Below are 26,461 nucleotides of genomic sequence, written 5' to 3'. Positions count from 1 at the left end.
CATACCTTCTCAATTCAATTCTATGCAACAGCAGAGTGCCCATTGGCTCACGACCCCACTCACCAACTCCGATCAGAGCGCGCTGAGAAAGAGGAAGTTGTCTCTTCTTGAGTATCAGGCAGCTATGCATGCGAATAATTCTCGAGGATTAGGATAAAGGCAGAAAGTACCATACGTACCCTTTGCACCATGTGCGACAGCTGCTTAAACGATTAATATGCCAATCGTTCCCAACGGAGCGGTATGTATCAATTTTCTTCAGCCAGGCTTGGTGCATCTTGGTGCATGGTGGACATCGGACCTTCTAATAAGGCTATAATCCCGAGTTATATTAATAAGACCCATCTATATTGTTTATCACTTTGCTCCTATTTTGCTTGACTTATACTTACATCCCGATGATCCCTTCCAGCCCTCTTGGGGAGAGGCAATTTCGCCTCCTTGAATTACATCCCGGAGGGGGTGAAGAGGAAATTCGGTGTGACATCCATATCCACTCTCTCGATGATTGTCCTCCATATGAAGCCATGTCTTATACGTGGGGAGATCCGTATGAAGGATACTCACAGAGAAAAGGTAGAACGAAAGCAGGAGATACACGGATCAAAGTTGGAAATTGCCCCCTCGATATTGGTGAAAGCCTCTATGACGCCCTCAAATGGCTGCGGTATCCATCCTGCAATGCGACAGTACGCAAGGATCACGGCGCCTTCATCGATGTGAATGATAAACGCGATGGGGTCGTGAGGAAAGACCCTGATGACGTTCTCAGCCAGTATGAGGGAAGATCACGTTTAATATGGGCTGACCGCATCTGTATCAATCAAAGTGACTGGCAAGAGAAGTCTCATCAGCTTAAGCTTATGGGTGATATCTATAGAAAATGTGCTAAGGGAATCATTTGGCTTGGAGAACCCACAGAGCTTACTGAAAGGGCGTTCGTGGCAGCGTACTGGCTTTGCAATGTGGCATATCACCAAGAGAACCTGGGAGATAAGCACGATCTCTTAAATGGTAGCGATGGGGACCCGAAGAGTGGTCAAGAGACACCGAGTTTTATGACTATGATACTTTTGGACAACGTTGGAGTAAAATGGACAATATGTCAATGTTGGAAGGCGCTCATGGAGCTCACTCAACGGGCATGGTTCACACGTGCATGGGTGGTGCAAGAAGCAACATTGCCACCAGATGTCCGCATTGACTGTGGTGGCTATTCAATACCCTGGAGCGAGCTCGTTCGCGCGCTGAACTTTGTCCCTTCCATTCCAATCAGACCTCTCGCTGGGGTTCCGCTCCCCAGTCACATGGCTGTGGTCGAGAAACTGCGACAAGAGGTGCCCGCTGGAAGGTCGACTCTGTTAAATATTCTCCTTCGTAACAACAATTGCGATGCTACAGTGTTAGTTGACAGAATCTATGCCTTTTGCGGCCTTGTCGACGAGTCCGAGCTCCAAGATCTAGAGCTGCGGAGCTTTGACTATCCAGAGCAAAACCCCGAGTGGAGTGACGAAGAAAGAAAGCTCAAATCAGAAATGATGTACAGAAAGGTTTGCAAGAAGCTCTCTGTGAACATACTCAGAAGGTCTGAGAATCTGGACCTTCTTAGTGGCCCCGTTGGTAACGTGGAGGAAGGTCGACATGACTGGCCATCTTGGATTCCAGACTGGGCCGCGAGCCACCGCCCAAACTGCTTGCTACTAGATCAGCACCACTTTCGGGCCTCTAAAGATACCAGAACAACTGGGAGCATCGAGTTCCAACGCCAGGACACTGTTATGGGCGTGGAAGGATTTGTCTTCGATCGGATTGAGGAAGTAAGCGACACCGCAGACCGACGACCACCAAACACGTGGACATTCCAGCACTACAGGCAATACAAAAAGCGTATGGAAACCATGGTGGAATTCTTACAATGCTGCCTCAAATGGGAAGATATCACCAAAGCCCGTGTAAAAGCCAAATATGTGGGCGGAGGAGACATGTTGGACGCCTACTGGCAGACCCTCCTTGCTGGTCATGTCACACCAGAGAACCATGAGATTCAGAAAAAGCAGTTCCAGAGGTTTGATATGATCTCTAAAGATGGCGCAAAAATACTCCAATCCTGGAGACTGCCAGCTTGGCCGTGGATCTTGTTCCTAACACCACACAATCTTGCTGTGCTTCTTGTTCGAGCGATGGTGACAAAGCGTGACTTTTCGGGGCTATTGCGTATTGGAGATTTTACATCAAATCCTAATTTTTCCTATGTGCGAAATCGACATGTCATTCGGACATCAATGGGATACATTGGGCTTTCCCCTGCGTCCGCTCGAAAAGGTGATGCGGTAACGCTCTGTAAAGGGGCCAAAGTACCTCTGGTAGCCAGAGAAGCGAAGGACTTGCAAGGGCATTGGTCTCTTGTTGGCGAAGCATACATCCATGGGATCATGTCAGGGTGTGTATGGGATGAGAAAAGATGTGCCAAGATGTGGTTTGCGTAATCTCGCTTTCTTTGGCCTTTACTTTCTTCGCCTTTCTCTTTTGCGATGCTGCATCAGTGGAGTGTATTCCCTCGTCCAGCTTCAGCCTATGCCTTTCTCATCGAAATTTGTCAAGATAATCTGTTCCACACCCCTATTAGAAAGAAAGCGTACAATTCAAGATCAAGATAATTGGAAGACTGCCCATTCTAGACTTTATCCTGCAAAAGCCACCCGCACATCCGCCAAGCAAGGCCATGATATTTATTTTCGCATTTCAATCAACCTAACAGATAAGAATATATAAGATAACACCCATGGTAACCACACCAACAACGCGTAGTAATTCTTAGCTAATTCCGTCTCAACAAGAGGCGCCTCCACACGACCCATATCTTGTAGCAGATCGACTACAGTTCTAAACCCAACATACTCAGTATGCTTGCGAACTTCCAACGTCCTACTTCCTGGTTCTGCCGTAATATCCTTGACCTGATAAGCTAATATGATAGGATCCTTCCACTCAAAATGATCAGACCTACAAGCACTGGCCGGCACCCTTATTCTCTCTTCCATGAAACGTACTTCCTCTTCAGGATCATTATTATAACCCATATTAGCCCTTCTCTCGGGCCACTGACGCCACACGCTATCCATAGTTCCCCCAGTAGCGACCTTAATACCGGTGATGATATAAAGAGGCCTGGGCGCAGGGTTACGACTTATGTCTCTGAGGGCTTCCCTAACTCTTGGCTCTGTAGTTCTTGTCAGAATACTCTCGAGTATGGACTCTTTATTGACGGTTGTTATCTTTAGAGACTTGCAGAAGCAGTCGAGACTGACAGCGTCACCGCGTCCATAATTTCCAGGATATCGGACATTACTGACACCCCTGCTGAGAAGGCGCTCTGTATTGTCCATGTTTGGTAACTCGAATTCGGTGATGTTGAAGGCAATGTTCCGGTCATGCGTCGAGATGATTTTGTGTTCATTGCATGGATCTTTGGGATCCAGGATGATGTTGAGCAGTTTTAGGGTCCCGTTTGGCTCGATGTCTAACTTTGGGACTGGAAGCCATGTGTCGTCCCAGAGGGTAGTATCGAGCACAGCATCTTCGTTCATGGTTTGGACTTTGATGGCGATGAAGCGATGAGGAAATAACTGACAGGTCCGATACTGTACTTTGTGATTGGGATTATGGATATGTTTTTGAGGCCCCCGCGGCAGGTATGGCCTTCATATAGGAATAACCATTGATAATGATTTGAAAATTCAAAGGAAACCCCCGACATTCTAGCTGAGCCATACATGTATAGTATACATTGGAGCTACCGAAAGAACACGATGTATGCTGGCTAAGATAGGAAAAATCCGACAAGAGTGGTTGGCTGGATTTCCAACCTCTGCTAGTGACCAGGTGACATCCGTCATTGATTTCTCCAGTGAGTTCGGGGGTCTCGTATCGTCGGCTTTAGGGCTGAAGTGCTAGGATGTACTCAATGATAGCACAGATGGCATACGTTCTTCACAAAAGCGCCTTGCGAACAAGAAAGCGTTGATCTGAAAAGGAAGTGTTCTATGGAAGTCCACGATTTTCGTGGTTGTCTCACTAGCATGTGTGGGTTTAGCGTATTGCAAGGGAAAGAATGTCTTGTTCAAAGCTCCTGCTTCATCATGCGTTTCGGCATGCTGCTGGGTTGGGCAAGAATAAAGCACCTTCATACTCTTTCATTTCATGAGCTATAAGCAAACTTTATGTTGCAATTCGTGCAGGAAACAGATAGCTTGTCGGGCAGAAGTCATTTTTTCAATAACTCAAGAATACACAAAGTAGAACAACATAATAAGTTGAAAAAAGTCCGTCAGCAGCACATCGATGCTAGTGAGTGCTTGCATGGCAAAGTGGTTGAGTGTCTGTTCAACCTCGGTAATGACTATTTTTAGTATAGTGATTTTTGATTATTTGATCGCGATTGGATAGGCCGACCGGTGGATGATATCTCCCGCCGCCTTATCGCCAGTTCACCACACCAAACACAATCTCAATTTCACTACATGAACAGAGAAAAACCTCGCAAAGCTGTCTATGTTACCCTACAAATGCCCTTCTCCCAAGCAGGGCATACTTCTCCATGCCGGCATGGGTTCCGATAACCTGGCTGTTTAGCCAGTTCCATTGAACAAATCCTTCGACCCCTCTTCCCACTAATCAAACCCAATGTTTGAACTCCACATCATTAAACAGGGGAGACTGGTTGGGGTCCCAACAGATAGCAGATGAATTGAACCCTATACCCTGCTACCAGCGCAGAACCTCCTCTGAGTCCTCTGCTCAACAGCATTGCATCAAATCTTTCTAGCCATGATTCACTCGTAAACCCCTGTTCCCTGTACGGGTGATTCCGTAGAATTACCCCATTGGCCCCCATTGGGGAGGGATATTGTCACTTCCAATCCCAACCACTTGCTGCTGCTACTGTCATACTACGACTCATCACTGTCCTAACGTTGGTCAACCTGTCAGTAGCGGAAATTGACGCCATGCTTCGGGCATAACGCTAGGCCTTTGGCTCAACGGTCTGCTCGTGCGGCTGCCTGTCCCTCCCATATATAGTAGAGAGTGCGCAGCTTCCGTCATAAACATTCCCAAGTACAGAGCCCGATACGGTCCAAAGCCAGCCAGTTACAATGCCAGGCGAGACCAATATACCCCCTCCTGGAGACAGGTATATCTCCAAAGTCCACATTGCCGACACTCCCATCACTCTCCGGAACTGGCACAAACATGTCAACTGGCTGAACGTGACCATGATCGTCCTCATCCCCCTCTACGGCTGCATCCAAGCACTCTGGACCCCTCTACGACTCAAAACGGCCATCTGGGCAGTAGCCTACTACTTCTACACAGCCTTAGGCGTCACAGCAGGTCCGTCCCATCACCACATCTCAACCCCCATCCCGCATTCTTCCTCCTAACCCACCATATCAAACAGGATACCACCGCCTCTGGGCCCACAGATCCTACACAGCAACCCTCCCTCTCCGCGTCATCCTGGCCCTCGCCGCCGGGGGCTCCTTCCAAGGCTCAGCGCGCTGGTGGGCACGCCTGCACCGCTCGCACCACCGGTACACAGACACAGAACGAGACCCCTACTCTGTACACAAGGGGATCTTCTACGCGCACTTCGGCTGGATGATACTAAAGCAGAACCCGAAGCGGTTCGGTCGGACTGACATCTCCGACTTAAACGCCGACCCCGTGGTCGTCTGGCAGCATCGACACTTCATGGAGATCGTTATCCTCATGGGCCTTGTCGTCCCCATGCTTGTTGCCGGCATCTGGGGCGACTGGTGGGGCGGGTTCGTGTACGCAGGCATTTTGCGGATCTTCTTCGTGCAACAGGCCACTTTCTGCGTGAACTCCCTGGCCCATTGGCTGGGTGAACAGCCGTTCGATGATCGCAATTCACCTCGTGATCATGTCATCACGGCGTTGGCCACGATGGGTGAGGGATATCATAATTTCCATCATGAGTTTCCGTCGGATTATCGCAATGCGATTCGGTGGTATCAGTATGATCCGACTAAGTGGGCCATTTGGTGCTGGGGACAGGTGGGGTTGGCGCGTGATTTGAAGACGTTTCGTGAGAATGAGATTGAGAAGGGGAGGGTGCAGCAGTTGCAGAAGAAGGTTGATAGGAAACGGGCTGAGTTGGATTGGGGGACGCCCTTGAGTGAGTTGCCGGTTATGGAGTGGGAGGAGTTTGTGGAGAGGGCGAAGAGCAGGGCCTTGGTCGTTGTTGCTGGGGTTGTGCATGATGTTGAAGAGTTTGTGAGGGAACATCCTGGCGGAAAGGCGATGATTCAAGCTGGTGTTGGGAAGGATGCGACCGCTATGTTTAATGGTGGTGTGTATTATCATTCCAATGCGGCGCATAATCTGCTGTCGATGATGAGAGTGGCAGTTATAAGGGGTGGGTGTGAGGTGGAGGCTTGGAAGAGGCTGCAGAAGGAGATGTAGGGGAATTTAATGTATGGTGGGTTTCTTGTTATGATCTCATAGACTTGTATGGTAGGGCTTGTCCCGATTAGGAAACTCGGAGGTCGATGGAAGTCCTTATCATAATCGCCTCTCAAGTTGCGCTTCATTTTTCCCGTCTGTATCACCGTAGACGAAACCTGTTCGACTTCACGTGCAATGCGACCGATAAAATCGCAACCTTCCTGAATCAGTCCGGGAGTCCAGAAGTCGCGGCATGACGGCATCGCAACCCAACGATAGCCACAGTCACAGACATCCGCGGAAGCCGAAAGTCTATCCCTTAACTTGGTGATTCCTCCCCTCCGGAAGAACAAAGATACTTTAAGATTGATAAGCATTGCTACAAAATATCATCATCACTGCCCAGGTCAAATGAGGTACCCCGTAAAATCCGACAAAGAATTGCCATTGTACCCCCGGAGCAACCGGTAGTTGACCCAGAGCTTCGTATCCACATGTTGAGCTCATTGCAACCCTCCACCGATGATTGCTCAATGGGGCTTCGAGTTCTCCACCATGAATTGATGGTGACATCATGAAGAATATCTTCCCCTTGCTTAACCTACAGTATAAAATGGGATCCCTGGGGACCTCGCAGACGAAGACATTATTAGATTCCTGCAAGGTAAATCAATTCTATATTTATTTACACCAATCAGAACCTCCATCCGACACCCACCATGGGCTACGATTTCACCGTCTTCAAAGGATCCAAAGACGGATCCATCCAGAAAGCCACCACCCACCGCGATGATCTCCAACGCGACCAAGTCCTCGTCCGCCTCACCCACTCCGGCGTCTGCTTCACCGATGTCCACTACCAACACGCAGACATGGCCCTAGGCCACGAAGGTGCCGGCGTCGTCGAAGAAACTGGCCCTGAAGTCCATGGACTGCGCAAAGGCGATCGCGTCGGCTGGGGCTACCAACACGACTGCTGCGGTCGATGCGCCCAGTGCCTAACGGGCTGGGAGACAATGTGCCCAGAGCGACAGATGTACGGAAGTGCCAATCTCGACCAAGGGTCATTTGCCACGCATGCTGTGTGGCGCGAGTCGTTCTTGTTCAAAATCCCTGATGGAATTTCCAACGAGGACTCCGCGCCGCTGATGTGTGGTGGTTCGACGGTGTGGAATGCATTGCATGTGGGTGGTGTTAAGCCGACCTCAAGGGTTGGTATTGTTGGCATTGGTGGGCTGGGACACTTGGCTATTCAGTTTGCGGCGAAGATGGGCTGCGATGTTGTTGTCTTCTCGGGCAGTGATAATAAGAGAGAGGAGGCGCTGCAACTTGGCGCAAAGGAATTTTACGCCACCAAGGGCGCGAAGGAGCTCAAGATTGGGAAGCCATTGGACAATCTGATTGTTAGCACGAGTAGCCAGCCGGACTGGAAGCTCTATGTTAATGTTCTTGCTCCTGGAGCGGTTATTTCGCCGTTGTCGGTGGATAACGAAGATTTCAAGTTCCCGTATATGGGTCTTTTGGCGAACGGGTTGCGTGTGCAAGGCTCTATTGTTGCAGCCAGGCAGGTGCATAGGGATATGCTCGATTTTGCGGCGCTTCACGGTGTGAAGCCTATTTTGATGAAGTATCCTCTGAGCGTGGATGGCGTGAACGATGCCATAAATACACTGGAGGGCGGAAAGATGAGATACCGTGGGGTTCTGGTTGTGGAGTAGATGCTCACCGAAGGTTGTTTGGTGTTGGTGGTGGCGTGGGGGTAGTGGTCACTGTATTCGAAATGGCGTTTATTTGGAAGTCTATTGGGTATCTGTAATTACTGCTATGGAAATATGGTGCCGAGATTTGTCGAATTTTACATTTGGGTTTCATGAGCATTGGCAGCCTCCCGAGTTCGAAATCAAAGCCACGTTCACCGCAGCAAAACTGAAAGGGTCAGCATGCTCATGTCTTGATAAGCGATGAGGTGTTGATGCTATTTAGGGGAAATAGGAAAAGTAACAACTCACGCAGTAGCCGCGGCAAAGATCTCAACCCGTCGAGCCCTGACCATCAAGCCCAGTGCCAGGGAAAAGGCAATGTTATACAGCATGATAGTGACCATCCTGATAGCGGTATTCTTTATGAAATATAATACTATCATTGACGATGCAGGCAGCACCGCCGCTATGATGACACTGAAGAAGTGGGTGCACGCCTTGATCTTCTTGTCACTATACTGCCAGGCGCCATTTCCATTGCTCTGTTTCGATAGTAATAAGCTCTCTGATGGAAGACATTACCCAAGAAGAGACCTTACTTCATATTTCTCACCCCAGCGCTTATGAAACCAAGGAACGACTCGATTGAAGATCAGCCGAGTCATATTATCGACACCTTCATGTCTGCTAAAAAGGGCGATCATGTCACCATCGTTCCGTTCGTGGTAGACGTCCATCTCGGCAGCCGTTTCGAAGAACATATTTCCCCCTTCAGGCCGGTCAAGCCACTCTCGAAGCACACTCAGGTCACACTTATCTGGCGTGCTGAGACGCATGAGCTCCCGTTGTTGAATGATAGCATGGTCTACTCGGTCAGACCAGGATTTTCCCAATTACCACAAGTGAGTGGTGAAAACTAACTAAACTTGTCCATCAAATCCCGCGCTTCTTGAAATTTCGACCACTGCGTAGGATTTCCCTCTTTTAGGTCCCGTACGGAGAAGGGATACAGCTGCTTCTTCTCGTCCTGTGAGTCCTTGTCATCCTGAATGAGAAAGTCGAGCTCCTCTTCGAGGTTCGCTATCTCTGCTTGGTAATAGAGGATACTTTTGATGTTAAGCTTTGTGAAACGTCGGAAAATCGCTAGGCCCGGGTCGGCTTCTATGAACGCGGCGAGTTTGTCGTATCCTTCAACGGGACGGAGGCTAGCGGTTGACATTGTCCTTGCTTATTATGTTTCTCATACGTAAGTTTGCTATCATATTTAGTGGAGATCAATCTGAAGGAGACTCAAAGTGATATCTACTTATATGAATCTGCTCATCTCGCAGGGCCTCGACCTTCTCAGCCTAGTGTACAAACATCAACGAGCCCCCATGTCCCGTGTGGCTGTGTCTCGTCTACCCCTCATCCCACGGCCTTCCGGAAGCCTTAGAATATGACTAGAAGCTAGTTCTATGCAGAGTGCGAAGGGAAGGCAGACTCGCAAATGACACCATCTCCTCGGGTAATATTTGGCTTCCGTCACCAGGCTTTTCACGTAACATACGAGGCTTTCTGCCTCCCTTCTGGGCTATCCTTGCAATAATATGGTGCATAGTCATGTTGTTATCTAGGTACCGTCTGGTGAGCATGGCATATGACGTGAGCCCTCCTCCCTTGGTATGCTGATGACACTCGCAGCCCTTTAGCAATCCCAATAAGGCTAAATGAGGGCGACAGCCTGAGATGCTCCAGCGAGGCAATATTTGAGTTTCGTCCCTGTAATACGTTGTGATTCATGTGTTCTGATGTGCGCACTAGAAGTGTGGTAGAAAGTTGCATTTACGGACCCCGCATGAGTGACTTGTTCTTCTATGACTGGGTCATTCACATGGTAGTCGGTCTTACATTGACAAGCCATTTAACGCATAGGGCAGCCCTGCAGGCTGGCCAGCACACTCTCTACTATTAAGCTCTGGAATACGTAGGTAGCAACACTGCCAGGTAGAAAAGTTTGATTTCGAACCAATCAGCCCGTCCCTGTGTTCTCCAACATATTGTATGAGATAGAGCCAGTCTTTTATCCCAGAAATCGTACATACAGTAAACGCCAGCAAGTAAAAAACAGATCCATTCTATGGGTACATTAGTGTAGTCGCTATGTCTGTTTCAAATCATCGAGTCGTGTGGCAACCATAGGATCCACAGAGGAAAGATCAATAGCCCGACATGAAGCAGTGCCGAGGATAACATCAAAACTGGTACCTCTAACGACGTAGAATTCGGCACAATATGGCGTTTCGTAGCCAACAATAGTCCATGTTGCTTGTACTTTACCCAGGGGCGTCAATTCCCCGCGAGTGGTAAGTTGGGTTGGTGGGCCATCATATGGGTCCATGCGGACATTCATTCTTTCGAAGACATCGTGGTCCATGAAATTAGCTTCTGTTTCAAAGTCCACGACCATGCGTCGCCTCAATTGCTTGTCGAAAGTGACTAAGAGAATGTCGTAGATAAAATCACATTTCAAAAGACCCTCCTGATCATCGCGCTTCCTTGGATTAGTAGCAGGCACGGTCTGATTAGCACCCGTTAGTCTCTCACACAATTCGGTGTGCCGGAAGCCCTCGCGGAATTCATGCGACACCTCCTTCTTGGCTGGCTCATCCAAAGGCATTTGAGAGTGTTTGACGTCCGCTATTCCCCAATATTCAGGCGAAAGTGGGCGCTTTTCTGACGGGTAGTAATCCCGAGGCGAAGGTAGAGAGGGTTTCTGCTGCGTGTGCGTTTGGTTGAACCAGAAGGGAAAGAGAAACAAGTGTTTGGTTCCCTTCAGCGCGATCCGGAGGGCCTACTTCGCACTTTAGCACCAAGTAAATTTCATATGAAGCCAGAGAGCATACATGGCTTTTTATAGTTCCACTTTGATTGTGGCCATGGCCCAAGGCCTTTTTGTAGGTTTTGTCATTTTTCCTCGATTTGCCACGCTCGCGTGGTGCCGTCGGTCTCGGAGCTGAAAGCCGGTCAATTCCTTGTCCGTGTTGCATGTTGCGGATATTGCAATGCAGAACGACGGTTAACAGAGTAGCACTCACATGGGTATGTTCCGGGCATGGCGATGTCTGTCATGGAATTCTAAGTCTATACAGAGGTTGGCTAAGAATCTGGAGCCATTACGGGCGGTCGCGCTTGCGATTGCCCGGGTGCGCCGGCAGTTATCAATCCTGGGCCTCGCTAGAAGGGCGGGGTTTGCCATGCGATTAAGTCAGGAAGGGCTGGAAATGAGAACAAGTTTAGCTTGTGGCACAGGCACAACCGCTCTATCCCTCGCGCCTGACCTTATGTGACAGTAGGTCCAAGAATTACTGGCTGGTCGGGTATTCCTGGCCTTTTTGGAATACGAAATGGAAGCACTGGAAATCATGCCGTGTTTGCAGCTCAGCCCACCTAAGAACATCGCTCTGGCCCTGCAATGTGCCTTGTCCAATCACTTTCATATTGTGCGCTGCGGCTTTGCACTCTTCTCCTTTGCATGAGCAGAACTAGAGGATTGCCTTCCCTGCAATACCGCATTAGCGTGGGGCCAACCTCTTGTAAGGTGGGCTTCAGCCGATCGTCAGACGCCCCAGAGTGGCATTTGCTCTGTTAAAAGTACATAAAGAGCGCAATCTGCTCAAGGCTACTCAATTCTTTGAACAGGGCTTGACAGTCCCTGGACCCCAGAAATTTTTTCCTTGCGCCACCTTCCAACACTCCCCCGTGGCGAGGCAGTGATGTATACTTGTTTTTTAATACCCATCTGGGTGCCTTTCCATCACTGGTTTGTATCACTTTCGCTAACCCCAACTTCCTCTCGTGATCGACTCTCCTGACTGCTAGTTCCCTGTCTCAATCCGAGAAGCCTCCGAGAATTTTCTTTTTACCAGCGGTGAGTAGCGCTGACTGTGCGGAACATCAGCCGGCACACGACGGCCTGAACACCCATTCCGGCGAATGGCATAGATTGGAGGCTCGACTATTTATGCAGGTGCCACCTGATATGTCTCATTTTGTCGTCGTGCAGCGGGCTGGTGTGAGGGGATTGGATCCTACAATGCTAAGTACGACCGATCGTCCCGGAAGGACAAATCAAGTCCGTGTTAATCTCCCCGCTCCAATCCTTCGCCCAGAGTCCTTCGCTGTTGGAGGAGCACGCAGCAGCCCCCCTTCTCAGTCATTCTGCGTAAGGGTGATCTCATACATGTGACACATTGTTATCGAGTTTCAGAGAGCAGTTATTCATATCCAACAGATTCATCAGCTCAAATGCATACAGATGTAGCCTATATGCCGCCTCTGCGTCATTCTCACAAACCTGGCGATAATCCCGGCACACTTAGTCTTGCAAGTAGCGCGCTTCACAAGTCCGCCTTGTCGCCAATCCAAGCCCAATCTGTTATCTACACTGGGAAGCCTGCTTTTTCTGCTGTTCACGCAACTGTTGGTTCTTCTTCGCCAAAGCTTCCTCTTTCTCGCGCTTCTTTTTCTCCTGGGCTGCCTTATCATCTAGAACAGTGCTCAGTTTGCATCACTTCTTCGTTGGCTAGAAAGATAAAACGATAGACTCACTTGCACTCTGCGATGCTAGCTGGGTTACAGCAACTGGGAGGGCATTCTCATCGCTGGACCGTCCAACATTGCACTGAGTCCCTAAAATCGCATCATACTGGGTATCAAAGCGCGCTTCATCGTCGTTCATGGAAACGTAGAAATTTTGTCTTGACAGTTTTGTTTCACTCTTCTTCCAAATACTCAGCCGGATTACATCGCGCACTGTGTATGAAACACCATCTGAATCGTAGACTGTTTTGGATATCTCATTGCGCTGCAATTGAATCTCTCCCAGCTCCTGGAGCCCTCTTTGCGTGAGGATGTTGACGTCTAATCGCTCAGAGACAGCGGCCTTGAGGTGGACGGTTTTCTCGTCTGACCTGAGGCAGCGAATTTCTATGGTCTTGGGTCCTGTCTGAGAAATAGTAACTGGTAAGCGCCTGAATTACAGATGCAAATAGACAGGTAAGAAATGAGGGTCCAGAAGCCCAGTGTTAAGGTACCAAACGTACCATGGCTTCGCGTTGGGTGCACTTGCTTGCGCTGTTATGGCTCGGTCGGTTCACTCCAGAGGGAGCGTCAGCTTCAAGCTGCTGTCTGTGGATGGCCTCACACAGAGAACGCCGCCACGTTCATATAGACCAGACATTATCTGGACCACCCAAGAGCCGCAGCTTCGACGGACTGACTGACTGACTATCCACGCGCAACCCCTCGTAGGTGGGATATGCAACTGCATCATCCACCATCAATCCGTACTCCGTAGATCGCATGCACTCCTATTTTCTTCTTCCTTTACCCCTATCCTTTGTTTGTTACGCGAGGCTGCATATCTTTCTCTTCCGCTTTTTCTATCACATTTTCCATGGACCAAGCAGCGGAGCCCTTGTCATAGTATACATTCAGCTCGCGATAATTCGGCATGTCGTGCAGATTGGGCATTAACAAAGACCCGGCTGGGTATTCATGCCACTAGCACAAACCAACCCCTCACGATCATTGGCGACGATATGTTTCCTTTGCATGAAAGGATCGTTGCCGATGGCAGTGCGGGGATGTGCGACCGGAAGGAAACGAGAAATAGCTGCAGACATTCATACTACAAGCCAACACGGAAGTGCCACACAGACAAAATGGAAATAAGTACGTAGTTGAGGATAACATGTCCAGAGTAAGTAATAAATTTGAAAGTGTCACCGCTGGCGACACACAGTGCTCCCACGTATCGTTAATCAAACAAATATCCCGCGAATCAACTACTGAAACACGCCCTTGCCTTGTCCAATGCTCTCCCAACCAGCCATGATCGATTCCCTTTCCACAAAAACGCCGCCCAAGGTAACTAACTAGGTTCAAGACAAATCATGAATGCGCCTCAATTGGACATGTACAACGTAGACAATCATAAGTTAGGATACACCCCGTCACAAGAATATGTCGGTCATTGACTGGTCGGAACCTTGCTGTGTCTGTGCAAAGCTGGGCAGCACCTGCCCCAAAGTATATGTGTGATGCAATACCCGCAGCTGCCCTTTCGGGTATCACATCAATCGTAAAGTAGGTATAAGAGTGCGTAGAGTTCCCCAATGGTGGGATGAGCTTGGTGTGCATCCACGATGGGTCAAAGTATCGTCATGCTCAAACATGACATGGATCATATTCACGAGCGGGACATCCGAATCGTCGTACGGCGTTCAAGGCCAGGTCCAGATTTGAGGATCTCCAGTTTCTTGATGTCCTTCCTTCCCAAGATGGCATTATAGTTCTTCATATCCACAACCAGGAAGTCACTAGTAAATGTCTTTTCACGTTGTGCAAAATGCCATGAGACGCCCTTCGCGATGCCAAACGGCTTGATTCTGTCCTTGCCGGTTTTGGTCTGCAATGGGACGAGTTCCTGATCGCAAGGCTCCATCATCAATGCCAACTCCTGCTGCAACTCAACATCCATCAAATTGGCTGATGCTTGTGTATCCAGTGCCATCAATGCCGAAACCTTGGTTGCAGGGTTGCTGCCAACCATGAATACCTCCTCGCTATACTCGCTGTTCGTTGAAACTGGGGAGAGGTTCACCTGGGAGATGCGGTCCAGAGACGTCGCTCGGATATATTCATCATCACCAGGTAGCCTGAACTCGGTTTGCGGGTCTGATGGGGTTGTCTGATCGGTGCTAATGCCTGCGCTGGCTAGGGTGGATAGTCCAGGAGACACTGCTGCGCTTATCCTGCTACAAGACGAAGCGGAATCGGAGTTGCGACCGTCAGTTCTCCGGCTGAAAGTCTCAAATCTGTATGAATCGGGGTTGTCGTACGTTGGGATGTCTGAGTGATCGTTCTGGTTGTCCATTGAGGGACGATATAGCCGTACATCATTGTTTCGGTTCGACTCGTGAAGCTGTGGCCGTAGGTTCACCGTGGGCCCACGGCCGTTCATAGGCAGCCTTGCGTGGGACCCCACGACAACGAGCTCATGGTTGGTTTGCTGGTTGCTCATCTTCACTTTATCTTCTGACCTTTGTTGGTGATCGAATATTTTTCGGGGGAGGAAAAGGGAGAGTATGCGCTTCGCGGATCGAAGCAAGCCGCGAGTTCGTGAGGGCTTACCGGTGTCACTGGAGGTGTCTGAAGCAGGAACCGTGGTCAGTCGTGAGAAGGTTCCATATCATTACTGTGATTCAACCGATACTCACGACCTTCAGGTAGAGATATAGCCAAAGTATTTGTCATTATGGATGTGGAATGCAAGGCCGTTGACTTGACAGCCTACTCCGCGTCGCTCTCTCCGATGACGTACCCAACCAGATAGCTCCAGACGATGAGGAGCAGGGGTGTGGGAGTCTTTCAACAAGAGCTACGGACCTGGATACCAGTCGCGATAGTGCTGCCAGCTGCAGAAAAGCATGGAGGTTCTGGGAGAAATGCCACCGCGAAGAGAGGCGGAGGAGGCAAGAAAGCTTTTTGGCAACACGTCTGAGCAATCCCTTGGGGCTTTTTCCTCACAGGAACATTAATTGACAGTGCAAGGGTACCTTTAGTCATCCAGAGTGCCTGGGTAGGCTTGATTGGGCACAGATCAGACCTCTAATGGTAGCCCATATGGGAGGGACCCTGGCCAGCTCACGAATGAGAATAAGGGTCGGTGTCAGGGAAGGATGTGTTGCCAATGAAAAGGTAAAATGATCAGCTTCGCCGATGTAACCAGGGAAGCGGCACTTGACTGCAAGAGCCGCCGCTTGTATGCTCAACCCAAGTCCTCTGAGGCCAGGCTAGTGAGCCCCGGGCTGGTGGCATCGGCGGGGAATGAGATGGGTTGTGGCTACTGTTTGATCCTTCGCCATGGTCACTCAAGAAAACCTCTACGTCATGATACCAGATCGCGTTCTTCACTACGGAGTAGTCAATGCCGCCGACAAATATGTGGGTCCACAGAGTGGTCTCTTCTTTCGCTAGAGTTCTGACTTGTGCGATTGTCGATTCTGTAGACAAGCATGACGAGCAACAGTTCCCACCGGGTCGCAATGTGCATACATTAGCTCCCGGACTCCAGTCACAAATACAATTTTTAGTGAACCTCTTTATTGTATTGCACTGCCTCTAATCACAGCCTCATACGGGCGGAGTCTTCACTTGCCAAGCAGCTGTCAGGGTCTTTCTCTTCTCCCTGCGATGATCATGAAGTTGTGCCCGGGGCACTCTGCCGCCAAAGGCGGAGTCGAGGAGGGGGGCAAAGAGCCAAGGCTGTCCTGCGTTGTCACGAATTGCTTTTTCTGTCCTTTCCCCTCGCGAGTCCTAACCCATTCCTATTTGCTTCTAATCTCATCATTTCTGACAAGGCTCTTGTTTTGCGGTGTTTCTGCTGTCAGATTCATCTTCCAGTCGTCGTGTATTGCTCTGGGTTTGGCAGTGAGTGCCCCGAACTTTGACATGGAATCCCACATTGATAGAGTTTGTGGGGCTTTTTACTTCAGACGTGCAATGCATGCCATGCCATCTTCTGGAAATATTCCCCCTCGGGGGATATCACATTTACTTTGTTTTGCAGCGTCACACAGCCGCTTTTGCTCCTTTGTGTCTACTAAGGGACAGCTAAGCTAGGAGAGATAACAGCTATCTCTATCCGCCATAGGATGAAGCTAGTCGGATGGGCGTAGGTTTTGTCTTTGATCTTTGTGCTTATTGGTCTCTACACTATCTAACCTTTCTCGCCACTTCAACCGTGCAATAAACAACAAGCTGTTATCATGTGTGTCAGACAAGAGTCCCTCCAAACTGAGCTACACAGTACAACGAGTGCGGTAAACGCAGTGAGAGTGAAAAGTAGGAGCAGAGTATTCCGCCCTGTCTATGAAGGATCCGAGACGATGGAATGGAAGCCCAAGGGCTGTGACAACTCTGCAGCAGGTGGGTTGGTTGCCTCAGCAGTCCCAGTGTCAGTCACACGGGGGGAGGAGGGCACATGCACGCCACCGATTTCGGACATTGGCCCGGGTACGGGGTTAGCTGTCACAGCTGACAGACTGGCTGGCGGATAGTAGAGTTAATGATCTGCAGGTAGCTGACTGATTTGGGAGAGGAGAGCAGGTCGGAGTACTCCGAAAGTACATTGTTGAACCCATTGTTCATAACAATTAAACATTTGCATTCCGCAGCACAAAGCCTTTGATTTTGTTTCGGTTTGGTCTGGTCCGTTAGGTTGTGGTCTGGTCTAATCTGTTTCGGGCGAGCTCGGATGCACTCAATTTGGATTGACACCTCTGATTCGCCAGAATATTGATTGACTGATTGGCTGATTGCATCGGTTCTGACTCGCCATATCGGGAATAGTTACTTGAGTTACTAGGGTTGACTGACTTAGCTAGAACGTTTGATTAGTTATCTAGAGTACCTACATTGGGAATGGCCCATATTATGGCCCCGGGCCTACTTTAGTCCAGCCTGCGGGCGTGCCTGGATCATAATGACAAAGAAAGCCAAAAGAAGACTTTGTATTTACTAAGACTTTTAGATCTGAAGAAAAGGAGAAATTAACTCAGTATCTATATCCATAAAATTTAGTTGCCTCATATATTTCAATATCTGATTATTTGCATCATACAATAGTCTAATTGGATGGAATCTATTTATAACACAGGCAAGATCTGAAAAAAGGTCTTATACATCTCAATATCTTAGAGCAGTACTTCTCTTCCGAGGTTGAGAAGAGAAGAATATCTTCTTATTTTATTACCCTTATTGATTATATTTCGGGTCCACTTTCTCCAATATTCTTGATCCGAAAGTCCTGAGCTCGGAAATCCCTCACATAGCGGACATATTCTCGTCCTCTTGATTTGAGAATTGGTTCTAACTCCTCTAGCTGAGCCTTCGACCCATCTTGCACTTCCTGGTGCCATTAAAGCTCGCAGTTATTACTTTCGTATTGCGTTTCTCTGGCAATGCTTCTTTCTATACACGAACTCATCCCTTGAACATGTCGTTGGACCATGCTAAGTGGGAGCTCCCTGGAGACAGCCCAAGCCAACAAGTGCCATTAGTACTCCTCCTAGCTGCGGCTTTTCTCGGGCTTCTTTCAGTGAACTATCGCCAACGCATGCGAACTTGTAATCAAGTAAAATCAATAGATGACAGGGCGTGTATACCCACGCGTATGTCTTCGCAACACTGATGGCGACTCAAACACCCAATCCTAGATTGAATTCATCACTCTCACGCCAGCATTTCAGGGTCCTTTCTATCTTCGTCTACCATCGGCTGGCCAAGATCTATGTGATTTCTATGTTTCCTATGAAGGACTTTAGTCCACTGAAGTACGGTTTTCTCAACTTAACAGTCGGATTGCTACTTTCATACCTGAAAGTAGCCAATGTGCTCACAATTCTGCGTCAACATACGAAAACCCTTCCTTACTCACGTCGCACTCCAACGTGCTCAATGTGGTCGAAGGCCTTCACTTCAATTTTACTGTATAGTACTGCCTCATATATATGCTTTTATCTGCCTACCTACTTGATCTATTTGGCTGGTACTTGGGGTGAGGGGTTGGAGGTGTCAGAAATGGTGCAGTTCATCAGTCTTCTGGCCACTATCATGTTGATTTTTTTGGGGATGGTAGTCCCGACATATGCAATTTTTATTCGAGTCACTGCCTCTGCGCAAAAGGGTGATTAGATGACTATCAGAGGCGCTTGGCAAGGGTTCCAGTGGTCATCTAAGGTACACTTTTTCAAATTACTTGGCGAGGTTCTATTCCTGGGAGCAGGTGTCACCGTCGTTATGGTTGTGTCTGTTCTTGCTTTGTGTCATCCTACTGTGCATGATGATGTTTTTCAGCTTTTTGTTGGATACTTTGGGTAGTCTAGTATCGTGAGGAGATATGGTATGCTATAGAGACCGAAATATCTAAATTCTTTCTTCCTATTGTGCTTATGATAGATCCAAAGTAGATACCAATGTCCAAATGCAGATTTACCTCTCAAATTCGCTCTTCGTTACTAGGCTATGTCGGTTAGGGCAGTAAAAGCTACCTACGGTGCGCTGCTTTCTCGTACATAATCAGAACACATAAGGCGATCGTAATAGGAAAGGAAATGAGGAAAAGTCGTAGCCACGGCGTTTATCTGGATTATCAAATGGGATTAGTTACCCGGCCTTAACAGCCAGATTCGATATCCCGGAAGTACCACAGATCACGGGAGCGGGAATGGCTGGTGCTATTACTATCGTGGGAAGAAAGGAACAGCAGACCAATCATAGTCTTGGTGAAAGTTGTTAGATGTCATTGGTTTGGCTGCTACTCCTTTCTCTACCCTGGAGTAGCCAGGGGCTCGCCTCCAAGTACCTGGGGAAACTTACCTTTCAGTGCTACGATCACTCTATGTCTCGGAAAGTGGAGAGGTTTACTAAGTACTTTGTCGAGATTATCATTGGGTGGAAATGTCAAGCCTAGAAGGACGGACCACATGCAAGCCACGTCAGTTTCGGAGACTAGAGCGTTAGTTAGTTTTTTGATTAGTGGAGGGATCGCGAATTAAACAATTCCAATGTTCTTGAGTTTTACCCGAGTCGAGGCCATTGGAGTCTAGTTGCTTACTTACTTAGTTTAGAATGGACTATTCCGTCTTGATGCTAGATAGTCTAGTCTGAGTTATGTTGTGCTTGGTGAATTAGTGTGGTGGTTAGATTAGATTGCGAGCGAGCCCCTATTCCGTTCATGGTGGGATGTCCGGTGTCGCCGCTGCATGCTTGGCTTAGGTTCTTCCGTGCTTACGGGGACACTGCTCGTGCTTGTGCTGTTGCTTGTTGCTTGTAGCTTGTTGCTTGTAGCTTGTTGCTGCTACTGTTGCTTGTCTTTCTTGTACTGCATGACATTAAGCTTTAAGATAAGAAAGATAAAAATGTATCTTGTACGAAGAGTCATTAAGTCATCACGCGAGCTAGTTACAAAGTAAAAGACTTGGGGTAATAATGTACATGAAATCCAAACCAAATCCACAGATTCAATCCAGTATAATTGCAGCTCTCTGATTCACCATCAAAACAAAGGGCAATATATATCGAACGTTGTCAAAAGCAGAAGGACAAGGAAAAAGACAAAAGAAGGGTATAATCATGACTCCACCTCCTCACTAACCACCCACGTCCTCACCTCCCGAATAATCCCTGCCTGACTGGACTGACTATCATCATCCGACAATCTCGCTGCCGACACAGTCGTGATATTCCCCTGTCCAGCCCCCATGCCCATCAACTCGTGCTCGCCGCTGCGTGTGAATTTGCTCTCCGTGGGATTGGCCGACCGTGTCGTCGACCATTTCGATCGGTTATTTGTCGATCGGTAGTCCACGCCTTGGATCCGGAGGCCGTTCGATTTGAGCATGTTCAAGAAGGGTTTAAGCTGCGCCCAGCAGGCTGTCACGATGCTGAGGCATTGAATCGTTTCCACGCTGATGGTTACACCCCAGGTGGCGAATGAAGGGTCGTGTGTTGCGTAGTTCTGAGAGACTAGGATGAGTTCCACGATGCTGACTAGGATTACTCTATTTGGAGAAGTGGTTTGGTTAGTTGGTAGTTCGGTCGGATGATAGGAGAATTAGACTGACAGGACTCGAGATAGAAAAATACTAGCGAACACGAACTTGCGTTTCCAGGAGGTTTGAATGCGCGCGATTAGGTAAAGCGCTTGTGAGGTGATCATGGTGTCGGTTACAATGTTCATAATTCCCGTAAAGTAGTGCCATGCTATCTGTTGGTCTGGTTAACCTTGTCGTGTATATCTTCGGGGTACCGTAAAGTAGTGGAATAGTACCAGGTTCATGCATTTCCCCGTGTAGTAATTCCAAGTCTGCGGTACGCTGCATTGAAAGGAGGTTCCCAGTAAACATACCACGGCCATCACAGTCACCGATATTTGCACCAAGTTGGCGACACGGTGGTCTTTGGCCGTCGGCGTCAGGTTGCGGATGAAGCATGAAAGGGAGATTTTCGAGAAATAGAGACTCGGGATGTAGAGGAGAGCGGCGGCGTATTGCGACTGGAATGATACCGATTGTTCTCAGTGAGGATCCCGGAGGATGGCGGCGACCGCAGAAAGGCATATTGCACACTGGTGCAGGTGTAGCTCATACCTTCATCATGTTGTCGAAGCGCTCCGGGGTAAGCGTAGAGTAGTGGTAGCCATATCCGTTTGCGACGGCCATCGATACAGCGATGGATTGGCCGATACAAAAGATCTGTCGCGCCCCATCCAGAGCAAGTAGTTAGTCTGCTGGAGCCTTTGTGAGGGCCTAGGCGGCAGATCGACATACCAGCGATACAACTATAAGATAGTCATCGTTTGTGAGCGTGCGGAACGAACCGTACTTGGTCCCCAGCCGGAAGATGACGCTCAGCGAAGCAGTCACGAGCAGGAACCATGTCGATACATTGACGGCCGGATCTTTGGTGTCTCCAGTGAACCGTCCCATGGAGGGCAATCAGAGTGCTGACGCTGATTCTCGGCGGGAATCATGTCACGCAACGATCTGGAACTGATGGAGATAATAAGAGTCGGCTGATGGCGCTGGGCCAGGGCTGCGAGACCGGGCACGATCTGGAGTAAATAATAATACGGAGTACCGGTGCCGAGAAATCGATCGATGCAGGGCCTGTGACGGAGGTAGATTATTCTCACCCGGAAGCACCAGGGAAGGGGAAGGACCCGGGCAGTCATTCTGGTGTGGGCAGAGAGAGGGTTCTTGGAAAACGCCCCCTCCCTCCTGAGGGAGGATGGGAAATCGCATGGCCAGCTGGGATCCGGATCCTGGTGTGTTCATTTGTCGACCGAGCGGCCGACATCAATTGGAGAAAGGCCAATAGACTTTGGCTACGCGCAGGGAAAATCGGACCAGGATGGTGGTTGATTGCATGGAAGCCGACGGTGAGACGACGGCGGGGGACAACCCTGGTCGGGTTTAATTTACTCTGGGCTGGCCAGTTCTCATTCGTATCTTGGCCCGGCCTTCGACCGACGGATTAATTGTCTCCCTTCCAAAAATTATTCTCGATATTAATGTCTGTTATTAGTCCTCGCTCCGACCACGGTCCCGTCTCCCACTGATTCTAAATCGAACAAATGAGCCTAATTTCTCTTATCCGACCTGCCTTGTCTTGTCTCCCGCTCAAGCGATTCGCGGTACCACATCAGCACTAGATCCTTGGATCGATCCAACACACGCGGCCAGTCAAAATGAACTGCGCAGTGCAAGTGCTCAAGGGGATCCTCTTTGATGTGTTGAGCTGTTTCTATTTTCCGATCGCCAACGTGGCGTCCATGTCCATAAGCATAGGACTTTGGGGCAGAAAGCCACAAGCATTCACGGGAGGGGAGTTAGAATGCTGGCCGGCCTAACTCGATCAAACTAGAATATCATGCGGTCGCAGAGGCGAGTCCCGCCGGAAGAATTGATAGCTGAGTCCGAGTCGGGCCCACCAGTCACAATTACAATTTGCCAGTCAAGATTGATTCTGGCTCATTAACTAACAAGTTAACAAGACCGGTGCATGCAAGGTGTCTGCGCCGGGCGGGGACTGGGGCCTGCCATCCCCCCGTTCTCTAGTCTAGCTTCTAACGCTAGATTAGCAACCCCCATTAGATACAAAGAAGTCTAGATACCGTTAGACCGGGGGTGGTCCCGATGGCCTCCACTTGCCACACACTGACCCTAGTACCCACAAGGTCCTATCGGTGGTTACATCTCCCCCATCGGGCCTGACCTGACCCGCCTCCAAGAAAGCTTACTGCGTGCTGCGTTCAGCTTCTGTTATTGTTCAGGGTCGTCGTTGGTTACCCCTGGATTCATATAACCTTCCTACTCCGGCTGGTGAGCCCGGCGCCCTCCGTACGTGTACTATGTTAGGTTATGTATGGACGCCCCGGTGCATGCTAAGCAACGACACTAGACACGGTAGTGGCGTTAGTATGCTGCATCTCGACTAACGGCCTTAATTTCTGCTGCATCTCGCTTCTTGACGTTGCAGTGGACTAGGTGGCCAGTTGTCTGTTATATTAATCGGTCGCTCCCTGGACACCGCGCTGCGTCTGCAACTCTCCGCCCTCACGCCGGTCGTGGTCTCTGCAATTGAGTTTTCACCATGGCGTCCTACGAATTGAAGAACCGAGCCAGCTCGGCCAACCGAGAGGTAAGCGGGTCCGACTCGGGAGCGCGTGATGATTTGGCTCTTGCACGATTGGGCAAGAAGGCTGTCCTGAAGGTATGTCCCAGCTTTTCAATACTATGTTGTGGATTTGGAGAAACTAATGCTTGCCTTGTGCTCTTGCAGCGGAACTTTGGTATTCTCTCAATTATCGGCCTCAGTTGTACCATTCTCGGCACCTGGGAGGGTATTCTATCGTAAGGCCATCTATGGTTGTGAGAGTCTGGAACAATTGCAACTAACAGAGACCAGGACGTTTACTATTCCCCTCGAAAAGTCGGTTATCCCACGTCCAGCCTATGATCGGACCATGAACGCAGCTGACTGAACAAACAGTGGTGGATCTGCCGGTGCTGTATACTCCTTTATCTTTGCATGGACGGGAACAGCCTGCTGTTTCGTTCTGCTGTCCGAAATGGCGTCCATGTAAGTTGAAGTCAGGATATCCATTCCCTGGTGGTATACTAACTAGCCAAGGGCGCCGACTTCCGGAGGCCAATATCACTGGTGTGCCATGCTTGCGCCTTACAAGCATATGAAATTCCTAAGTTACATCACAGGTGCGCTCTTTCATTTTGTTATTACAGCGACTGTGTAGCTTACTGACCATCACTGCAGGATGGTTGACTGTGATCGGATGGCAGGCCGCCTTTGCATCGTCGTCTTACATGGCTGGAACTGAGATTCTGGGTGCCATTATCTTGGGACGTAACAGCTTCAGCTCGCAGGCCTACCAGGGTACCCTTCTGATGTGGGCGGTTGTGGTCGTAGCTCTCCTTGTGAACATTATCGGAGGAAAGTTCCTGCCTCGCCTGGAAACCTTCATCCTCATGATTCACATTCTGGGATACTTTGGTGTGCTCATCCCCATGACATATATGTCCGACCACAAATCGACCGAGGCGGTCTTCAAGGACTTTACCAATGGCGGAAATCTCTACACCGATGGTATATCCTTTTTCGTCGGTATGACCGGTTGTGTGTTTGCCTTTGCAGGCGGTGATGCTGCCGTGCATGTAAGTTGTCCACCATGTACTGCAGAATGGTCAATATCTGACTTCTACAGATGGCCGAAGAAGTAAACCATGCCACGGTCGTCATTCCCCGTGCCATTCTCCTCAGTGTTGCCATCAACGGCACCTTGGGATTCACCATGCTGATCGCCACTCTCTTCTGCATGGGCAGTGTCGATGCGGCCCTTGACTCTCCTACGGGCTACCCCTTCATGGAAATCTTCCAGCAAGCAACCGGCTCGGTCGCAGGTGCATTGGGCTTGTCCTCCATCCTCGTTATTGTCGGTATCTGCGCCGCCTTGGCCATGTTGACTGCCACCTCTCGCCAGTTCTGGTCGTTCGCTCGCGACCGTGGTGTCCCTGGCTGGCGAGTCTGGAGCCACGTATGTTTCCATGTGCCTTGTATCGTACACATGAAGATAATTGCTAACAATGACACAGGTCTCCAACCGTACTTTCCTCCCCACTTACTCCATCCTCCTCACCATGACCATCTGCTGCCTGCTTGGTCTGATCAACATCGGCTCCGCCGTTGCCCTCAACGACGTCGTCTCCATGGCTGTCTCGGGTTTGTACTCCTCCTATCTGATCGTGGCGGTTCTTCTTCTCTGGCGCCGCTGCACCGGCGCCATCAGCAACCACAATGCCAGTGACGACACTGTGGTCAATGTCCCTGGCGCTAAGCTCATGTGGGGTCCGTTCCGTGTCCCGGGCATCTGGGGTATCTTGATCAACACTTATGCGGTGATTTACATCGTGATTGTCATCTTCTTCAGTTACTGGCCTACTGAACTGCCAGTGACGGTGACGAATATGAATTACAGTGTGGTGGGCACTATGGGTGTCGTCATTCTGGCTATCATTTATTATGTGTTGAGGGCTCGTCATGTCTACACGGGTCCTGTTATTGAGATCTCGTAAGGATGGGAGCCGGGCAGATGAGACAGGTAACAGGGGGAAGAGTGTGGCAAGCACAAGGGGCTGCGGTTGAGTGTGCTTTCGGTATTGACATTAATTCTCTGTTCGGGATTTTGCTGTTTAATTGGGCACTAGGCCACATGCATCAAAAGTTACATAGCATTTATTCCATATCTCGAAATACCATTTAGTATAATTTGCTGCAAGCTGGGATCCAATGCTGCCCAATAGAGCCCTGCTTCGGGCGGAAGGAAATACATATTCGCATGGTAGGATGCACACCCTGGTAGTGCTTCAATATTATCATCACTAGGGTCTGCAGTAACGATATTAGGCTGAATGTCCGTCTCCCCGACAATTTCCCGAAAACTATCAGAGGGGATACCCATGTGACTGAGTGTGTGTGTGTGTGAGCAGCATGTGCTACGCCGAGCTATATGGACTGGATGATAATGCAAAATAACAAGCAGCTCTTCAACAGCAAAGGGGCTGTGGTTTAGTGGTATAATGTTCCCTTAGCATGGGAGAGGTCCGGGGTTCGATTCCCCGCAGCTCCAGCTGTTCTTTTTTGTTTTTTGTTTTATCCCCCGCAGCAGTCCCACTCTTCATTCCATACAAGTGATAGACAGACAGCCTCCGCATTGTAACAACAATCCTCAATACTCTACAATGGGCCTGGAAGGATTTCGGAATTCCTGAACATAGCCCTAAGCAGTGGCCGCCCACTCACTATTTCTTCACCTACCAAGGTTTCTCTATAGGACGCTAACATAACATCATCGGATACAGTGCCTGGTCGCTTTTTCGCGGCAATGGCTATAGTCTGGCTAGAACGCGTTACACTGTCGCGGTATAACCCTGAGTATGTCTTTCTTATCTTCTGTAGAGTCTATATGTCCGGTCCCATGGAGGGGTAGGTAGCTATTTACACTCTACACCAGCGCCGCTGAAGTCATGACCCAGATCAGTTTCGGGGTATATGCAATTTGAATTTTGCAGTCCTCTGCAGTCAACGTCTTTGTACTGACATAAATCCATCCTCATTCATATCAAGATGCACTCAACTCTCAGATAATCCACCAATCTTGCAAGCATCAT

General features: G+C 49.3%; 10 protein-coding genes and 1 non-coding gene across 11 annotated transcripts; 6 read left to right on the top strand and 5 right to left on the bottom strand.

Annotated features, from left to right (window-relative positions):
- Positions 1–398: 398 nt before the first annotated feature.
- BO83DRAFT_457154 (uncharacterized protein) lies at positions 399–2,607 on the top strand (the record flags this gene model as incomplete). Its single annotated transcript, XM_025537095.1, has 1 exon — positions 399–2,607. One exon carries the CDS (start codon positions 399–401, stop codon positions 2,484–2,486), a length of 2,088 nt encoding a protein of 695 aa, XP_025382889.1. The 3' UTR covers positions 2,487–2,607.
- Positions 2,608–2,729: 122 nt separating this feature from the next.
- On the bottom strand, positions 2,730–3,587 carry BO83DRAFT_324940 (uncharacterized protein; the record flags this gene model as incomplete). Its single annotated transcript, XM_025527993.1, has 1 exon — positions 2,730–3,587. One exon carries the CDS (start codon positions 3,585–3,587, stop codon positions 2,730–2,732), a length of 858 nt encoding a protein of 285 aa, XP_025382888.1.
- Positions 3,588–5,132: 1,545 nt separating this feature from the next.
- Positions 5,133–6,486, top strand: BO83DRAFT_371568 (acyl-CoA desaturase; the record flags this gene model as incomplete). The annotated part of the gene is made up of 2 exons (XM_025529941.1): positions 5,133–5,391; positions 5,459–6,486. The coding sequence occupies exons 1-2, from the start codon at positions 5,154–5,156 to the stop codon at positions 6,484–6,486; spliced, it is 1,266 nt and encodes a 421-aa protein (XP_025382887.1). The 5' UTR covers positions 5,133–5,153.
- Positions 6,487–7,125: 639 nt separating this feature from the next.
- Positions 7,126–8,315, top strand: BO83DRAFT_382944 (NAD(P)-dependent alcohol dehydrogenase). The gene has a single exon (XM_025532350.1). It carries the CDS (start codon positions 7,188–7,190, stop codon positions 8,184–8,186), a length of 999 nt encoding a protein of 332 aa, XP_025382886.1. The 5' UTR covers positions 7,126–7,187; the 3' UTR covers positions 8,187–8,315.
- A 21-nt stretch (positions 8,316–8,336) lies between these two features.
- Positions 8,337–9,387, bottom strand: BO83DRAFT_324819 (uncharacterized protein; the record flags this gene model as incomplete). Its single annotated transcript, XM_025527988.1, has 4 exons — positions 8,337–8,394; positions 8,478–8,710; positions 8,768–9,033; positions 9,090–9,387. The coding sequence occupies 4 exons, from the start codon at positions 9,385–9,387 to the stop codon at positions 8,337–8,339; spliced, it is 855 nt and encodes a 284-aa protein (XP_025382885.1).
- A 672-nt stretch (positions 9,388–10,059) lies between these two features.
- Positions 10,060–11,081, bottom strand: BO83DRAFT_382940 (retropepsin-like aspartic protease). Its single transcript, XM_025532349.1, has 2 exons — positions 11,054–11,081; positions 10,060–11,001 (listed from the first exon to the last, which is right to left on the bottom strand). Exon 2 carries the CDS (start codon positions 10,825–10,827, stop codon positions 10,309–10,311), a length of 519 nt encoding a protein of 172 aa, XP_025382884.1. The 5' UTR covers positions 10,828–11,001; positions 11,054–11,081; the 3' UTR covers positions 10,060–10,308.
- A 1,504-nt stretch (positions 11,082–12,585) lies between these two features.
- Positions 12,586–15,467, bottom strand: BO83DRAFT_324832 (retropepsin-like aspartic protease; the record flags this gene model as incomplete). The annotated part of the gene is made up of 4 exons (XM_025527989.1): positions 12,586–12,695; positions 12,759–13,136; positions 14,430–15,362; positions 15,431–15,467. The coding sequence occupies 4 exons, from the start codon at positions 15,465–15,467 to the stop codon at positions 12,586–12,588; spliced, it is 1,458 nt and encodes a 485-aa protein (XP_025382883.1).
- A 2,635-nt stretch (positions 15,468–18,102) lies between these two features.
- On the top strand, positions 18,103–19,094 carry BO83DRAFT_412204 (uncharacterized protein; the record flags this gene model as incomplete). Its single annotated transcript, XM_025534389.1, has 3 exons — positions 18,103–18,312; positions 18,369–18,900; positions 18,922–19,094. Exons 1-3 carry the CDS (start codon positions 18,211–18,213, stop codon positions 19,092–19,094), a joined length of 807 nt encoding a protein of 268 aa, XP_025382882.1. The 5' UTR covers positions 18,103–18,210.
- Positions 19,095–20,140: 1,046 nt separating this feature from the next.
- Positions 20,141–21,918, bottom strand: BO83DRAFT_371553 (uncharacterized protein). Its single transcript, XM_025529940.1, has 5 exons — positions 21,545–21,918; positions 21,365–21,469; positions 21,046–21,270; positions 20,840–20,982; positions 20,141–20,776 (listed from the first exon to the last, which is right to left on the bottom strand). Exons 1-5 carry the CDS (start codon positions 21,701–21,703, stop codon positions 20,347–20,349), a joined length of 1,062 nt encoding a protein of 353 aa, XP_025382881.1. The 5' UTR covers positions 21,704–21,918; the 3' UTR covers positions 20,141–20,346.
- A 1,147-nt stretch (positions 21,919–23,065) lies between these two features.
- On the top strand, positions 23,066–25,565 carry BO83DRAFT_412202 (putative GABA permease). The gene is made up of 8 exons (XM_025534388.1): positions 23,066–23,489; positions 23,559–23,629; positions 23,685–23,708; positions 23,769–23,858; positions 23,910–23,992; positions 24,051–24,448; positions 24,499–24,828; positions 24,887–25,565. Exons 1-8 carry the CDS (start codon positions 23,370–23,372, stop codon positions 25,364–25,366), a joined length of 1,596 nt encoding a protein of 531 aa, XP_025382880.1. The 5' UTR covers positions 23,066–23,369; the 3' UTR covers positions 25,367–25,565.
- Positions 25,566–25,848: 283 nt separating this feature from the next.
- On the top strand, positions 25,849–25,920 carry BO83DRAFT_t258. The gene has a single exon. It is a non-coding gene; the product is annotated as a tRNA-Ala (tRNA).
- Positions 25,921–26,461: the final 541 nt, after the last annotated feature.

This window comes from Aspergillus eucalypticola, assembly GCF_003184535.1.
Source record: "Aspergillus eucalypticola CBS 122712 chromosome Unknown BO83scaffold_39, whole genome shotgun sequence".
Lineage (NCBI taxonomy): Eukaryota > Fungi > Ascomycota > Eurotiomycetes > Eurotiales > Aspergillaceae > Aspergillus > Aspergillus eucalypticola.
This window is presented reverse-complemented; position numbering and strand designations above follow the sequence as displayed.